Raw genomic sequence first — 19192 nt, forward strand, 5'->3', positions numbered from 1 at the left:
TTCCATCACATCTCTACTACATCACCACCAAGGGATTTTAGGTGAATTAAAATAAATGGCTTAAGTAATTTTTTTGTTATTGAATTTTAGGTGATTTTGGGTGAAACTTAGTTATGCATAAGTGCATAACTAATGTTGCGCTGAGCGTGCCTTCATAGCGTTGGGCATGATTTCAACCAAGGGATTTTGTCTTGTTCTTGCCAGCATGAAAAAAGAGAATTATCTCAAATTGAAATCATGTCAAACGTGGTTTGAATGATGTCAAGCGTAAGGAGATAAAATCGTCTTTGCCTTAATCCATGTCACACCAATGGAGTGACGTCGGACAAAAGGCAGGTGAAGACCTTTTGCCTGATTGGGGTCGAGCGTGGGCTTTTACCATGCTAGGTGCGAAAGGATGGGAAACTCTCTACCTCAACCACACCAGACAATGGTAATTTGGCGTTGGGCATAAACGAGATAGAGAGCCCTTTATCTTAATGGCGTCGAGTGTCTTGTGAGTGGCCCTAGGCTCGAGTTGCATGATAAAAACTTATTATTGTTTTAAGTTGTTTTATAGTTGAATGATGATGAATAGGTTGTGTGGATGATGATGTATGATGATGAATCTATATAGTGTAAGTTGATACATGATTAATGATGTTTATGTTGTTAAGTTGTGAAATGATAGATGATTGAGTTGTAAAGTTGTGTGTTGTTTTGAGTTGCTTAAGTTGTTAAAATGTTAAGCATATGGTGAAGATACATGTCTTTGTTGAGATGCATAAAAACTAGAAAAGAATTAAAAGTTATTTTAGAAATTAAAATATCTCATTATATGGATATACGTTGCGGTGCTCCAAGAACCCAGTTGAAATCCTTTAGTAAGTACACTAACTTTTGAATGAGTATTTATTTTAAATTATTTCTCTATGTTATATGTGGTATCTTGTATGTGGACAAGATTGAGACATGCGTGTATAAAATGGCCAACTGAGTAAATTACAAAGTTGAGGACTTAGTACCTAACTGAATATTAAAAGGGCATAATATTTGAAAGGTAGTCGGTAGGTTAATTTCATAGGTAGCTTAATGTTAAAAACTAATGTCGTGGTAGGTTTATATCCAAGTCATTCAACCTTAACACAAAATAATGATGTTATTTCAAGACTTTTCTTTAAAAAGGTTGTTAGGTTGCATGGTCTACCTAAGACACTAGTGTTTGATAGAGATACCAAGTTCCTTAGTCATTTCTTGAGATCTCTTTGGGAAAGGCTAGGAACTAGTTTTCTCTACTACTTATCACTCACAAATTGATGGAAAAAGAAAAGTAGTAAATATATCTCTATCCACTTTGTTGAGGGCAATTCTTAAAGGCAACCAAACAATCTCCTTTTGAAGTTGCATATGATTTTAATTCTTTCACTCCTTTAGATTTAATACCTCTCCCTTATACTACTTATTTTTTACATAAAGATGGAGTGTCTAGGGAAAATTTTGTTAAACAATTACATGAGAGGATTAAACATCAAATAGAACAACAAATCGAAAAGTATGTTAAATACAAAAACAAAGGGAGCAAAGAGATAACCTCTTAATTAAGAAGGGGATTGAGTTTGACTTCATTTACAAAAAGATAGATTTCCAATTCAAAGGAAGTCCAAACTCAATCATAGAGGAAATGACCCCATTCAAGTCCTAAAAAGAATTAATAATAATGCATATAGGTTATATCTTCTTGATGATTATGGAGTTAACACTACATTTAATGTTTGTGATTTAACTCTTTTGTAGGTGATGATATAGAATAGGAGCCTATAGATTTGATGACAAATCCTTTTGAAGAGGGAGGAAATGATAATTAGTGTCTTTCACAAGGCAATGTCAATGAGGATGCAAGAGGAATGGACTCATAGTGAAGGTAGAATGTTAAGCTTTTTTTTTTTTAGCTATAGGCTTGTTACTTCATTCATTTTTTATTTGTGTATATTTTTTCTTGTAAATTTTTTTCTTTATTTTGACCTTGTTTTGAGTCAAGTAGTATAAGAATTATTGTCCTTGCATTTTTATTTTAAGAGTGTAAATAATAGTTTAGAATGGGTGCAACTAATAAAGGTTTGTTGCACATATTGGGCTTGAAATGCCCAAAAACACCCCACCTCACTCCATATGGGACGTCCATCTGCACAACATACATGGTTTGTTGAATGTCTAACATGGAGGGAACAAGGTGTTCCTAGACCATTCAAGGAGCCACCATGTCACAAGATCTTATCTAGTCACACTAAATACACCTTACCATATTCATACGACAACCTCTCATTGACTCTTCCAGATGTAGGATGGTGACATGAGTCACATTTTCCTTGTCTTACCACATGATAGGCTTTTGTTGGTTGTTCTAAATCTAAGATTGTGACATAAATGGGAGGAAAATTCAAAATTTGAAATGTAATTAGGATTAATAGTATTGAGTTTAAATTAATTTAACTTGGGTTAGCTTAATTTGCACTTCAAGCTATCAAACCCTATATATACATGTAGCTTAACTTAGGTGTGTACTTTGGATTATTTTGTGGAAAATACAATTGAATTTTCTCTTTTGAAAATCTAATTCTCTCTTCGGAAGACACTTCTTCTTATGAATTTTTATCAGAAAATTCCTCCTTATAACAAGTTCTTCAATTCTTGCTCATCTTCTTTTTAGAAGTGGCACATCTCATCTTTTGTCTCCAACATTGTTTTTTGTGTTTTGAAGTTTTTGGGTCTATGAAAGAAGATAGGGAGTTACATAGAAGCTAGTCGAAGAGAATTCATCAAGTTTCTCCAAACTAGTTTTATCAACTACAAAATCAAGAGAATCATTGAATATGATATGAGATTTATCAAATTTTATATTTTCTAATAAATTTTAACTAATTAAAAAATATGTTAAAAAGTGTGTTGTTAACAGTTCTATATATATATATGTATATATATATATTCCTATTCTTCTTATTTACCAACCATTGCATGGATAAAAAAAATTTCAATCTTTATCTTTCTCTTTGTTCTATAGAAACAATTGTCCTTAACTCTTTATATAGCACTAGAAAGTCCTTAAAGATCCAATTCTTCAAATTACAAATATCACCCTTAGCTAAACTTGACAATTAGTGTTGGACCCTTCCAAAATCACATTAATTACATGTTTTGTTTGTATAATTTTTTGTGTTCATCTTTTTCACTAAAGAGAAACAACACTTTATTTTGTCTCTTTAGTAGCTCAAATTAAATATATATATATATATATATATATATATATATATAATTAAAATTCATAATAACTATTTTTAATATATAAATTATATTGTTAAAAATTCAAAAAATAGTTATGATCATACTTTCTTTCTATTCTAATCTTGCAAGTCAACATTGATTTTCGTACTTTAGAGTTTTGTTTAAGTATATACTTTTGCTTATTTTATGTTTATAATTTTTTATAAAAAATTCAAAAAATATATTTAAATTTAAAATTAATTTAAAATAAAATTATAAAGTATATTAATTAAATAAAAATGAAAATATTTTTAATTTTCACTTTGATTATTTAAATAAAATTAAAATGTTAACTCTTCACTTTAACAATATTATTCACACAAAATTATATTTCATTATATTTAAGGATTTATAATATATATTTAATGTTCCCTTTAAAAAATAATATTTAATGTTTTTTTACCGATTTTAATCGTTAATTATATTATACAAATTGTATTTTATATTAGACTCGTGGAATGTACAAAATAAAAGATTAATCATATTTTAAATTTAAATAAATATTTTATATTATAATACACAATTTTAAATAATTACTAATTTATTTTAAAATATCATAATCTAATTTAAAAATATAATAAATAAAAATTTGAAATTAGTAGATAAAAAGTTAAAAATTCATAAAACTCCCTCACTAATCATTGCATAGAACTTCCTGAAAAGGACAAGTTGTTAAATAGTTTTGTTTTGTAGAAGAAAAATTCTAAAACCATTTTTATTATTAAAAAAAAAAAAACTCAGAAAAACATTGTAGGGCAGTGTAAGTGTATTATTCATAAGCAAAATCGATCCAATTTGATTCCACTGAAAACGTCATTGTCCCAATTCTCAAGTTCGTTTTTTTTCCCCATTTTCCGATTCTGCAATGCAAAGGGTGTCTCCAATTTGGAGAACCATAGCCTCTACGGCTCGAAACTTGTGTGCCTCTTCCGCACGCTCTTTCTCTGCGGTTCCAGCTGTAGCCGCCACAGTCAAGAAACTGCATCAACAGGAGATTCCTGGTGATTTCCTGAAATGGGGTTCGATTGGATTCTGCAGGACATCGAGGTTTGCCACCGGGTTCAACCCTCTTCAACCGAAACCGTTGGATTCTATTGTAGATGTCCACAGACTCAAGGATCGGTACCCTGAAGATATTGCTTCTGTTTGGGATGATGTAATGTCTCACTTATTCTACTCTTCATTACTTGTTATTTAATTTTGCTTTTGAGAGTTTTTCTAAATTGTTTTGGATAAAGAAGCTCTCAAAAATTTTGGTTTTACTCTTTTCATGTATATAATTTTATGAACTGAATTTTACTTTTTAGAAATGGTATTATAAGGACTTTAGTGAAACCATTTTAATTTAGGGATTATGAGGTAAAGTTTAGGAAACTATAGAGATTATAGATAATTAAATCATAGTTTTTCTAAACTAGTGTCGGAACAGGTTTTGTCATTTTAATTTGTTTGACTTTTGGACTCTGTGTGATGCTGGCTGGAAGAGTATAATATATAGATGAAAATGAATTGAGCTTCTTTCTTAACTCTAATAGATGCTCTCCCATCTATCTTCTCCAAAACTTGTGGTAATAAGTTGTTTTTAATTCATGGGAGAAAGAGAAACTTAATTTATTTTACTTTTTTTATTTCTTCTCCTGGAAGGACTTATGGATAGAGAAGTTTATCTTACAAGACATATAGTATTGGCTTACATTAAGAGAAGGATCAGAGTAGTCTCAACATGTTTTTTGTGTGTCTTTGTCGCTTGGTTTTGTTAGACTTGTTTAAATTTTGGAGAACGAAAGACAAAATTCGAAGATAAGTTGGATATAAGCTCCGGGAAGAATGGAACAGGAAACAACAAATGAAAATTTGGACAATTAGTTGATCATTGAGAAACAAGAGACTTCTCTTCTGTGTGGTTAGTATGGTATAGGAAAAATGTCCATGATCATGTAGCAGTATGATGATGATCTTTGTAGTGGCAATTGAGTTCTTCTTGGATGTGGGTCTCTAGGATTTTGAGATTTTCCTTGTGAACCTGACTTTAATTTTGTTATCATGTTGGATTATATATTTGCAGCAGCTTCTTTGTTGTGACAATTTTTATTTTCGTTATTGATGGAATGCTGATGCAACTTATGAAAATGCTGTCAGGCTGTTTTGCAATTATAGGCCGAACAAATATTGAGTTCAATAGATATGCACTATTGTCCTATTTCTGTCAACGAATTAGAAATCATGGTTGGATTGACTATAAAAGTCAAGAATTTAACAAGCATATTAAGAATGGATGGCACCTTTACATTGTCAATGCATGTGTTATTTATTTATAAATATTACTGTTTTTGTATTTTAAAATGTATTGACTGATTTTATTTCAGTATCACATAGGAAGAGGTCATATCGGAGCATCTATGAAAGCAAAACTTTATCACTTACTGGAGCATAGAGCTTCAGAATGGTATTCATTCTGATTATTATTGATATTATGAATTTGTGTTATTTTAGATTTGATGTTCTCAACTTTCTTTATCCATGGCAGCCGATATTTTGTCATTCCTTTGTGGAGGGGAAGTGGATACACAACAATGTTTGTTCAAGGTTTGACAAAAGTTACTCTTATTTATTTGTAAAAATAATTATTTTGAATTAACAATGTTACACCTGATTGCTGATTTGTATTTGGGAAAGACCGAAAGAGGAATGTTTTGTCCCCCATTTTATATAGGTATTATTTAGATATTATCTATGACTTGGATGACTGATGTGAAAAAGGAAAAGAAAAAGAAAAAAGGTCATCCTAAGAAATTGTTGACATTGTAGGATTAGATGGATAAGGGGAAGGACAGAGAAAGATTGACTACAAGTATAATTTATGAAAGATAGTCTGAATAATTGTGATAAGTAACACTGAACTGACACTCTCATTTATACTAATAAAATAATAATCTAGGTCTAATACTCGTGCAACTAGTACATACCCAACTTAATTCCACTCACAGTGTACTGCATGATATAGCATAAGGCAATAACACTATTTAGCAATATTAACTTATGCATAGGCAGGTATTTCTTATCAATGAATAGAGATATCAGATATTTGTACATCCAGGTAAGATAGGGATTTTCTCTTCTTCCTGATATTAATATCTGCAGACTGCCGTCAAAGATATTGTTACGTGTCCACATATATCCATGGACTCTATTGTAACCCACATAACAAATAAGGATATCCTAATTGGCAATTAGCAAATTGAAATGGTAAGCATGTACAATACACTGCAAAACATGACAAAAGTGAGGCATTAATAAGCATACACAATCATATTTTGGTGACTATTTTGATCCTTTGTGAAAGAGAAGATTTACCTAGACATGCAATTTCACAAAATCCTGTCTTGTAGCTAATTCATGTATTTCTCAGGTCTGGAGAAAGAGATGTGGTTGCAGTTACACACACACCCACATATATATATATATAAAGATGTTAATAATTTGCCTCTATATTCATGGACAATTTCTATTACTATTGACAACCTTTGAATACACCTTACCTATCTGTAAATCAAATTCCAATCTCTGCTTGAAAAAGACTATGGCCGTGCCACGAAAAGCATTTTGAGATAAAACTAAACTTAGAATACATTGAAATCTTATGTTTTGTGCAGTTTGGAAGAAAATAAATGTATTAGAAGAAATTTCTTTCTATGTTATTTTTAATAGTTGATAAGATAATTGTTCTCTACCTCCTGTTTTTCTTTTATGGTCGGTTTATGTCCCCATTTTTATTTTGAGATATTATTTCTATTGGCAGCTTCAGCATCAAAAACTACTTTCCAGAAACTATAATTTTTATTGCATTAAGATCTGTCTCAGTCTGGTTGAAATCTTGTCCACAGATAGGTGTTGGAGAATGTTTTCAGTTGTCCTCCAACGACTACATCCTTATATCTTCATGCAATAGCAATACTAATAGACTGTCAAGTGTCAGCAGTGATTTTTTTATATATGTATCATTTTTTAATTGTTTAAATCACTTGTAGTTTTTAACATTTTATATAACTTCCGACATAATGATGTCAAGTTTTAGAAATTTAAATTTATGTTGAAGCAGACAGAAATAGATTATAAATTTATGTTAATGGTGGATCTCCTTGAGGTTTGGAGGGGTGTTTGTGGGTGGGATACAGAGAGAAAGATTTCAAGAATGATTCTTCCTCTTAACAAACATTTTACTTACAAAAATTAGAATATTATAAAGTTGTAACAAATAATTTATTACTGAGTTTTTTTTTCCAACACTTATTCATTGTTGTCTCACATACACTTATCCATTATTCCTTGCAGTCCAGACACCACACATGCTTTTTACAGGTCTTGAAGATTACAAGGCCAGGGGAACACAAGCATCTCCCTACTTTACTGTGTCCTATTACACAGAATTTGCAGAGAGCAAGGACTTGGTTCTGATCCGAGGGGATGTTGTATTTACCAGTAAGCTTACTGACGCAGAGGCAAAATGGCTTTTGGAAACTGCTCAGTCTTTTTATTTGAATGATGCAAGGTACAAACTGGTTGAGAGGTTCAACAGAGAAACACGTGATTTTGAGTTCAAAGATGTCTTGCAAGTATTGGACATGCCTATTTTATAACCTTTTATTAAGTAAAAAACTGCAAAAGTGAAAGGGTTGATTTGATGAAGGATGAAGTTGCTAATGAATGAAGGAAGAAGAGTATGAGAGAATGTCATGGGATTTCAAGAAATGAGTTTTTTTTTTTTTTTTTTTTTTTTAATCATTTGTAATCATATTCTTTTGTATAAGGCAATAGATCTTGGACTGAACTTCCTATTATATTATAGTCTAGGTCTAGTCTTTGGTTTTTCTTTCGTGCTGATTCAATAAAGAGATTTTGGATGCTAAGGCACTTTACTTGAAGTTTAAAATTGATTTAAGCTTTGATGGAACTACTTGGAGAAGGTTGATATTCTTCAAGTATTCCATGCAAGGACCGTGAGTTCTCTTGAGGTCACCTTCAATGACACTTGAAGCTCCACGAAGTGTTCTTCATGGAGTAGAAGTCTTGAAGAGATTCGGTTCTCCTTAGCTTGTGTAGGAAGTTTGAGGAACCAAGCAAAGGTTGAAAACTAGAGCTGTCAAAACAGGTAACCCGGCCTGGCCCGGCCCACTACGGGTTGAGCCTTTGGTGGGCCAACCCAACTCGGCTCATTTATTGGTGAGCTGAAAAAAGTTGAGCCCGACCCGGCCCACCACGGGTTGGTGGGCTAAACGGGTTGGCTCACCTAATTTGAAAACTTAAGTTTGATAACTTACTGGATAAAGCTCTCTCACTTCAGCCCAAATAACACGAGTCAAACCTCGAAAAAAAAACATCAAGTGAAGTGAGTGGTCTTGTTGGAAAAATAAAATGAGGAATTCCCATCTATTAAATTATGCCTGTGGTATGGTTATGAAAAATAATACATATGATTTATTAATTTATTTTAATTTTAATAAAAAATAATTTTTTAATTCTTTAATTAGTATTTTTAAATAACTGAAGATAAGCTTTCATCAAGAGTTGGAGCTATCGTGAATAAATAACGAATTGAAATAATAATTAGTATTTTGGGAATGTCAAAAACAGTCTACAAGATGTTTGGCGCAGGAAAAAAAAGTAATAAAAACATAATCTGAGAGTTCTCAAACAAGCGTGGTGTAAATTGAAATTGAAAAGCGTGAAAAGAAACTTAAGAAACCCTTACTTTATTTGGCCCAATAACATAAGGTTTTTTTTTTTTATGGGTTGGTGGGTTAGCCCGACTCACCACGGGTTTAACCCGGGTGAGGCGGGTTGTTAGTGAGCCGGGTTTAAAATTGGCCCACACTGAAATTTTTAATTTTTTTTTAGCCCAACCCGGCTCGAACCCATGGTGGGCCTGGTTGGCTCACCGGGCTGAGTCCATTTTGACAGCTCTATTGAAAACCTTTGGTGAGAAACCTAAGAGAGATAGTTCTCTACAGTTTTGAGGAGAGACTTTTGGAGGGAAATCTGAAGTTTATTTCTCAAAATACTCAAAAGTGATTACATGAGAGGTATTTACAAATATATAGGAAGAGGTAACTTCTAGGAGAAGCTAACCTTAACCATGGTTCACTAGGAACCATGGTAAGGTGTAGCTAACCTTCCATGGTTTAGAAAACTTGTAGGAGAAGCTACCTTGACCATGGTTCACTTAAGAACCATGGTAAGGTCAGCTCAACCTACTTAAGTTTAGAAACTTGGAAGAGAAGCTACTAAGCTTGAAGGAATGGCTTGAAATTTTCGGCCAAAGAAGAACTTAAAGAGTTAGGCGGCCAAGTGCTCAAATTGCTCCATGATTTAATTCAAAAATGTTTGATTTGATTTAGTTAGGTTCATCATATGATGATGAAACCTAGCTAAATCAAATCTATGAAAAATTAGGAGCAAAATGAGTCCAATATGTAAAATTTTGCCTAGGCCCAGTCCTGGCCCAATTACTAGTCACACCCTCAAGCATTGCTAAATGTCACCCCTTTTTCTCTACTGAAAAAATACAAAATGAATGTATCAACTAGGGAGGTTAAATGGAGTTAAACTCTCCAAGTAACATACCCTAAAATCAATATACAAACACTAGGAAAAGCAAGAAAAGTGCCTCACAAATACAAAGGCAAAAATAACCTATACAAGAGACTATGTATAAACTATACAATATACACAAGTAGAACTAGGCCTTCTCTTTATGAATGAGTGGTCCAAGTGAAGAATACCTTGGGCTTGAAAAGCCCACTAGTCTTCAAGAGGTCCAACTCTTCTTGAATTCTTCTAGCCATAGCTCTAGTGACTGGGCCCTTGGCCCATGATCTATCATCCCCTCCTTCTTGAGAAAGATTTGTCCTCAAATCTGTAGGCTCATCTTCCTCATCATAACCTGCAAAGGGAATAAGATCACTCACATTAAAAGTGTTGCTTACTCCATAATCACTGGAAAGATCTAACCTGTAGGCATTATCATTGATTCTTTGGAGGACTTGGAAGGGACCATCACCTCTAGGGTTGAGTTTAGACTTCCTTTGAGAAGGAAATCTTTCCTTTCTCAAATGAAGCCAAACCCAATCTCCCTCCTCAAAAATGAGGTTTTTCTTTCCTTTGCTTCTCTTTAAAGCAGTTCTCTCATTTTGCTGTTGTATATGAGTTTTAACCTTCTCATGTAATTTCTTAACAAATTCAGCCCTAGATACCCCTTCTTTATGAAAATAGTGAGAAGAATCTGGTAGGGGTATTAGGTCCAAAGGAGTAAGAGGGTTAAAACCATACACAACCTCAAAAGGTGAGATTTTGGTAGTCTTATGGACTACCCTGTTATAAGCAAATTCAATATGGGGCAAGTACTCATCCCAAGACTTATGGTTACCCTTAAGGACTGCCCTTAACATTGTAGATAGGGATCTATTAACTACTTCAGTTTGCCCATCAGTTTGTGGGTGACAAGTAGTAGAGAAAAGTAGTTTAGTTCCTAGCCTACTCCAAAGAGTTTTCCAAAAATGGCTAAGGAACTTGGTATCCCTATCTTAAACAATGGTTTTGGGTAGACCATGAAGTCTAACCACTTCCTTGAAAAAGAGTCTTGCTATGTTGCTTGCATCATCTATTTTGTGGCAGGGTATAAAGTGGGTCATTTTGTTAAATTTGTCCACTACCACAAAAATAGAATCCATGCCTCTCTGGGTCTTGGGCAAGCCCAAAATAAAGTCCATACTAATATCAACCCATGGAGAGTTAGCAACAGGCAAGGGTGTATAGGTGTCATGAGGCATTACTTTAGACTTTGCTTGTAAACAAGCTATACATCTAGAGCAAAACCTTTCAACATCCCTTCTCATATGGGGCCAAAAGAATTTTTCTTTTAGAAAGCTTAGAGTCTTTTCAACTCCAAAGTGCCCCATGAGACCACCCTCATGACTTTCTCTTACAAGGAGTTTTCTAATAGATCCTTGGGGTATACAAATTTGTCCTTCTTTATATAAGTACCCCTCAGAAATATAGAAACCTCCTTGAGGCTTAACCAAGCATTGGGTATAATTTTCACTAAACTCTGAGTCATTGGAATATAATTCCTTAATGTGATCAAATCCCAAGATTTGAAATCCAAGGGAGATCAACAAAGTGTGTCTCCTAGAAAGGGCATCAGCCACAATATTATTTTTCCCTTTCTTGTACTTGATCACATATGGGAATTGTTCCAAAAACTCTACCCACTTAACATGCCTTTTATTGAGTTTGCCTTGACCCCTCAAATACTTAAGTGACTCATGGTCACTATGAATGACAAACTCCTTGGGAATAAGGTAGTGTTCCCAAGTTTGAAGGGCCCTAACCAAAGCATAGAGCTCTTTGTCATAGGTAGGGTAGTTAAGAGAGGCACCCTTAAGTTTTTCACTGAAATAAGCAATAGGGTGCCCACCCTGTAACAAAACCGCTCCTATGCCAACCCCAGAGGCATCACATTCTAGCTCAAAAGTTCTTGAAAAATCGGGAAGAGCTAGAAGAGGTGCATGGGTGAGCTTATCCTTTAAGGCTATGAAGGCATTTTCTTGTTTCTCTCCCCATATAAATTCCACATTTTTCTTGACTAATTCATTTAATGGAGAGGAAAGTGTGGAGAAATTAGGAACAAACCTCCTATAGAAGCTTGCCAACCCATGGAAGCTCCTAATATCTCCAACACTTTTAGGAGTGAGTCATTCTTGGATGGCCTTGATTTTCTCGGGGTCCACATGAACCCCTTTTTTGCTAATGATAAAACCTAGAAATACAACACTATCTACACAAAATGTACATTTCTCTAGATTACCAAAAAGGTGATTTTTCCTAAGAATATTGAAAACTTGCCTTAAGTGTCCTATGTGATCACTTAGGCACCTACTATATATGAGAATATCATCAAAATAAACTACAACAAATTTACCTATACAATCCCTTAGAACATGATTTATGAGACGCATAAAAGTACTAGGAGCATTGGTGAGTCCAAAAGGCATCACCAACCATTCATACAATCCAAACTTGGTCTTGAAAGCGGTTTTCCATTCATCACCCTCTTTAATTCTTATTTGATTATAACCACTTTTAAGATCAACTTTAGAAAATATGATGGCTCCATGAAGCTCATCTAACATGTCATCAAGTCTAGGGATAGGGTGTCTATACTTCACAGTGATGTTGTTGATGGCTCTACTATCACAACACATTCTCCACTTGCCATCCTTCTTAGGAACCAACAACACTGGAACAGCACAAGGACTTAAGCTCTTTCGAACCCAGCCCTTCTCCAACAACTCTTGGACCTGAGACTCAATTTCTTTTGTTTCTTGGGGGTTGGTCCTATAGGCAGGCCTATTAGGTAGGCTAGCCCCAAGCACCAAATCAATTTGATGTTCTATTCCTCTTGAAGGAGGAAGGCCCATTGGACCCTCGGGAGGAAATAGATCATCAAACTCTTTTAAAAGAACTTTGACCCCCTTAGGTAAAGTCTCATGTCCACTAGATGTGGCAGTGCAAGAAAGAGTTCCTTTACAGAGAAGGATATAAGAGGGTTGTTGAATCAAGAGGGTTTGTTTAGAAGTGTTCTTCTCTTGAGTAACAACCTCTAATGAGGGAACTCCTTTCTCCTTAGATTCCTCTTTATCCTTAGGTTTCACGGACTTTTTTTTTCCCTCTTTTTTCTCTTTTTTTTGAAATCTTTTCTCACTTTCTCTTTTGAGTTTCATTTGTGCTTGATCCTCAGCCACCTGTTGAGGAGAAAGAGGATGAAGTACAAATTTCTTTTCTTTATGGGTAAAGGTAATCTCGTTAGTAAGGCTATTATGCATGGTTTTCTTATCAAATTGTCATGGCCTTCCTAATAAGATATGACAAGCTTCCATTGGTACTACATCACATAACACCTCATCTTCATAATTCCCAATGGAAAGCTTAACCTTTACCTGTTGGTCAATTGCTAAGTCACCATCCTCATTAATCCAATGGAGTTGATAAGGTTTAGGATGGGGACTAGTAGTTAAGCCTAACTTCTCAACCAGCCTAGTGCTACAACAGTTGCACCATGAGCCACTATCAACAATGAGAGAACATGCACTGTTTAAAACTTTGCATCTAGTATGAAAAATGTTCTCCCTTTGTGATAGAGTATCACTAGATTGGTTGTTGAGGAGTCTCCTAAGCATTAAGAGCTCCCCTTCATAAGGAAAAGTAGACTTTACACCTTCCTCTTGCTCACTTGCTTCTTCCTCACTATTACTAGAGGAAGTAGTAGCCTCATCTTGGCTACTATAAATGTCATGCCCCCTCATAATCATGACCTTCTTTGTGGGGCATTGGGAGGCATTGTGGCCTCTCCCTAAACATTTAAAGCATTTAATATCGCTAGTCCTAGAATTAGTGTGTAGTGTCTTTCCCCTTTCCCTTATCTTTTTCTGTTGCTAGACTTTTGGAGGGTTCAAAAGTTTTCTTTTTCTCAAAAGTTTTTCCCTCCTTCTTTGAATCTTTATTTAGAAATGGAGTGGGAGCTATCTTTTTTATAAGATTTTCTCATTTTTGGTTGTTCTACCCTTACACAAAGTTGGACCAAGTCATTTAGGTCCCTGTAGGGTAGTAGCTCCACTTGGTCTCTTATTTCTAAATTAAGACCACATAAGAATCTAGCTGCAGTTGTAGCTTCCTCTTCCCTTATACATGCCCTCATCATTAAAAGCTCCATTTGTTGCCTGTAGTGTTCTACAGACATATCCCTTTGTTGGAGCCTTTAGAGCTTATTCATAAGCTCCCTCCCATAGTAGGTGGGAATGTGCCTCCTTCTCATAGCACTTTTATGATCATTCCAATATTGAATTGGAGGATCATTGTGGAGGCGTCTCTCTCTCTCTAGAGCTGTCCACCAATACATGGCATACCCTTGGAAGCTAAGGGTAGCCAGAGGGACTTTTCTCTCTTCACTCACCATGTGGCAAGCAAAGAGTTGCTCAACCTTCATTTCCCAATCTAAGTATAACTCCACATCATCTTTGCCAAAGAATTGTGGGAGGTCAACTTTGACTTCCCTTGGCCTATTGGTCCTCCTAGGAGTATGTTGGTAGTGATCCCCTTGATTCATGCTTTCATTAGGGGATGTATATTGGGAATGTGAGCTCCTACTCTTTTTTCTATGTTTTCTCATGTCTTCTTTCAATTTTTCTTCCTCTTGTCTTAAAATTCTCAATTCTTTCTCAAGGTAAGCAAGTTGTCCTTCTCTTTCAATTTTTTCTTTTTCTCTTTGAATGGACTCTTGCTTTTTCCATAGCTTAAGTGATTTGAGCTCTTTAGTGATATATGAAAGACTTTTTGGAGAGCCATCACTTTCACTATTGGAGGAATTTTGAGACATTTTATTTCAAGAAGATTTTTCCACACAAAAATAGTTTTTATGAAAATAAGATTTTTGAAGTGCTTTAGACTTGGCACTTAGAGGTCTAAGAGTACAAATTGAACTTTGGAGGGAGGTGAGCTACTAAAGAGCCACTTAATAACCAAGCCTCTTCAAGTAAAAATCTCTAAACCCCCTTGTACTTTTGTCTTGCACAAAGCAATTTTCACAAAGATTTTTTTTTCAAAGAAAAATAACAAACAAGTGCCTAAGTGTACAATTATATGATGCTTGAAAACATAAAGGGCAAGAAAACATAAATTGCTTGAAAACTTAAATTGCTGAAAACATAAATTGCTTAAAACATAAATTGCTTGAAAACTTAAAGACAAGAAAACATAAACTAGACGTGGAAAGCAATTAAACCTAGGTGAGAGCTTGAAAGGCACCAAAGACCTTCAAGGACCCTCTCACAAGTACTACACGAATTTTACTATGAGAACACTTAAGGAGAGATGGAGATACACCAAAGGCACTCCAAGACACTCCTTAATAAAGGCCTTGTACAAAATTTGGAAATCAAAAATTACAAGAAAAATTGAAATTCAAATTTTCTTCAAATGAAATGCAAATTCACACTCTACATGAAATGTAAATTCACATTCAAATGAAATTAGTGGCTGCACTTAATTTCAAAGAAAAATAATTTAGCCACTAATTAGAGACAAATTTTAGAGACGGATTTTGTAATGAAAACAAGTTTTAGAAACTAAAAATTGCGTCACTAAAATTAGTTTCTAAATTTTCACAAAAATTTTCACAAATAATTTGGTTCCTTCTTGCTCCAATCCAGCCACCAAAATGCAATCTCACAAGGTGTTTCACTCCTCTTTCAAAAGCAACCTTGACTTGGTCACTTCTAGGTGTTTTCAAGAGTCTTTCCTTCAAGAAAGAACAAACTTCCTAAGCAACCACCAAAGCCTTCAAGTTGACTTCCTTTGGCTTGGCCTCCTACACCTTTTAAGAAGCACTCAACCACCTTCAAGACTGGAATATTAGTTGAAAAACTGAAAAGGCACAATTTAGAATAGCTACACCAATTGGTGGAATGAAAATGAGACAAACTAGAAAGAGTTCCACAAAAATGACAAACAACAATTAAGGTAGTTTTTGAAAGCTAGTACACAAAAGAGATCCTATCAAAGGCACTAGAATGGATGAAAAAATCAAAGCTAAGATTAGAAACAAAAATAAGACACAAATTATGTGGCTGGACAAAAAAAAATATAGGCAAAAAAAATGTTACCAAAACCGAGAGCTACATATACCAATTTTTTTTTTCACTCCTTTTTGGCTTTTTCTTTTGCTATTTCTTTCTTTTCTTTTTGCAAAATATTTTTCACTTCTTTTTCTTTTAATGTTCAGGAGTTCAAATGCCTTTTAACACATATAAGTCTCGGATTTAGGCTATTAAAAACTGCAGCAAAAATTTCACACAAAACAAGAGGTGTTCACATGCATTTTGTAACTAGTGCTTCACAATTTTGTAGTGTTTTTAGGTCAAATTTTTAAGCACTCATTCTTTTGTTTTTCTCATGCATTTAGAACACTTACACCTCTGTTTTGTCTCTGTTTTAATGTTTTAAAAATTGCAATAGATTTCAGCCACACAACAAGACACAAAAAAACCTAGTAGGAAGAGTGTTTAACAATTTTTTTTTTACAAAAATTTTATCAAGACATAATAGAAACCTAACTCTATGAAATTTGCTAGAACTAATAGCAAATTAAGAACTCAAACATGTAAAGCAAAAGCACATATAGTAAGGTTCAGATTTAAAAAGCAAAAGACACAAGAATTTCGGACACAACAACACAAAGAAAAAAATTAGGTCAAACAAGCTAGTCTAGGAAGTTTCAACATGTAAAAGGACTACACATGACTTTCTAAGACAAAACAAGAGATTCAAAAACAAAATCTATGCTCAATGAATGTTGTCCAATCACAGACACATGTGAATGAATGGAGAAGACTCAAGCAAAAACAAAAACGCACAAGTTCAAGAGTCCTAGAAGCTCAAAACCGAAATTGATTCACAAGAATAGGAACAAGCAAAAATGAATCAATTAATTCATACTTGACATATAGGATCCATCAAACATTGTATTAGAACTAGATCCATGCAGCAAACACAAGTTTAAGACATAGAAAAGGAAGATTAGACAACACGGATTCAAGTAGAAAAAGTTAGAAACAAAACCTCAAGAGCACTAGGCTCTAGATACCAAAAATGATGGAACTACTTGGAGAAGGTTGATATTCTTCAAGTATCCCATGCAAGGACCGTGAGTTCTCTTGAGGTCACCTTCAATGACACTTGAAGCTCCACAAAGTGTTCTTCATGGAGTAGAAGTCTTGAAGAGATTCGGTTCTCCTTAGCTTGTGTAGGAAGCTTGAGGAACCAAGCAAAGGTTGAAAACCTTTGGTGAGAAACCTAAGAGAGATAGTTCTCTACGGTTTTGAGGAGAGACTTTTGGAGAGAAATCTGAAGTTTATTTCTCAAAATACTCAAAAGTGATTACATGAGAGGTATTTACAAATATATAGGGAGAGGTAGCTTCTAGGAGAAGCTAACCTTAACCATGGTTCACTAGGAACCATGGTAAGGTGTATGTTAAGTCTCAATTTTACTTCTTTTTGGATGAGACTTATTGAAAAAATTCCACTCATCCTTTGAACCATTGCAATATAATTGTTCTCTTTTTGGTTCATTTTGCGTGCAGATATAACTAACCCAAATTCAGCTAACAATACCTTAATACACCTCATTTTTTGTGCAGGTATTGAGCTAGAGATTTGAGGATTGAAGATCTTTGGGATTGGAAACATAAGGAGCCAAGGAGCAGAGCAGAGTGGCTGCGCCGGGCGCAAGATGACGCTGCGTCGGGCGCAAGATGACGCTGCGCCGGGCTTGAGAAGAACAGAGCAGTGGACTTCTGGAAGTCATACATGCGCCGGGCGCGAGACTCCACCACGCCGGGCGTGTTCGAGGCAGAGAGTACCTCAAAACTCTCTGGAATGAATTGCGCTGGGCTTAATAGAGAATTGCGTCGGGCTTGCTCTAAGGCATAGAATGCTTGAAAGCCTCTGGAAGACACTGCAACGGGCGTAAAAAGTAATTGCGTCGGGCTTATAATGAGGCAGAAAGTGCTCAGAAGACGCTGCGCCAGGCGCGAAGACTTATGCGTCGGGCGCGAAACCCTAATCTAACCTCTCAGGCTCGTATTTGAAGCCATTTTCGAGGGTTTCTTCCCCGATTCTCACATTGGGCGCCTCCAGGAGCTACGAAAGGGATTCCCAGGGCTTGGGATCGTCCGTGTGCGGATCTTTCTTTCGGTTCTTCATCCTCCTTTCATCTCTATTTTGTATTTGCCCTCTTTGTTGAGTGGTTTCACCCATTTTGTGGGGTTAGATGTAGCCAACATACTCTATTGTAATCCTTACGTTTTCAATGATATATATATTTGTTGTTTCATTCATTGTTGTGTTTGTTTCTTTGCTTAATGCTTGCTTTGGATTGATCACCCTTTGCATGATTTAAGGTTCCATTGAGTATTGGGAAATACCTTTGAAATTAGTTATGGAACATATGCCTAGTGGAGATTGTATCTAGGGATAGAGCTTGACCCATTAGTAGTCTTAAACCCTAGCCCGTAATGCGGGTGTAGGTATTGGGTACTCAAGGGATTGATATTCAATATCCGCACCTAGGCTCTTTCTCTAAGGGATTAGGTTTGAGTAAACTTATGGGTTGACTAAGCAATGAATTTAACAAGAGATTAAGGATACATTAGTGTTACGTTCGGTGAAATCTGACCCCCACAGCCTCACAATACCATTATCCCATTTCTACTCTTTCCCATTCTCAAACTAATCTTTTTATAGTTTTAACATTCCAATAGTCATGCTCTTCATCTCACATTTACATGACAAACTATAAATTGGAATTATTCTTTAGTCACGAATAGTCAATAAATGCTTATTTTACCTTCTAATCCCTGTGGATACGATATTTTTACTACTTGAACGGCCGATATACTTGCCGTGTTTGAGACCGTTGATGGAATTAAACTGATTTACAATTATAACAAAAGTACTTCAACGAAAATCTCAACAGTGTAGCTAACCTTCCATGGTTTAGAAAACTTGTAGGAGAAGCTACCTTGACCATGGTTCACTTAAGAACCATAGTAAGGTCAGCTCAACCTACTTAAGTTTAGAAACTTGGAAGAGAAGCTACTAAGCTTGAAGGAATGACTTGAAATTTTCGGCCAAAGAAGAACTTAGAGAGCTAGGCGGCCAAGTGCTCAAGTTGCTCCATGATTTAATTCAAAAATGTTTGATTTGATTTAGTTAGGTTCATCATATGATGATGAGACCTAGCTAAATCAAATCTATGAAAAATTAGGAGCAAAATGAGTCCA

At 34.9% G+C, this 19192-nt stretch overlaps 1 protein-coding gene across 1 annotated transcript; it reads left to right on the top strand.

Moving 5' to 3' along the window:
- The first annotated feature begins 4039 nt into the window (after nucleotides 1-4039).
- Nucleotides 4040-8213, top strand: LOC109816856 (ATP synthase F1 complex assembly factor). The gene is made up of 4 exons (XM_020382006.3): nucleotides 4040-4453; nucleotides 5664-5743; nucleotides 5825-5883; nucleotides 7630-8213. The coding sequence occupies exons 1-4, from the start codon at nucleotides 4163-4165 to the stop codon at nucleotides 7932-7934; spliced, it is 735 nt and encodes a 244-aa protein (XP_020237595.2). The 5' UTR covers nucleotides 4040-4162; the 3' UTR covers nucleotides 7935-8213.
- The last annotated feature ends 10979 nt before the right edge of the window (nucleotides 8214-19192 follow it).

Source organism: Cajanus cajan, chromosome 8, assembly GCF_000230855.2.
Source record: "Cajanus cajan strain Asha chromosome 8, NIPB_CcT2T_4, whole genome shotgun sequence".
NCBI classification, from domain to species: Eukaryota; Viridiplantae; Streptophyta; class Magnoliopsida; order Fabales; family Fabaceae; genus Cajanus; species Cajanus cajan.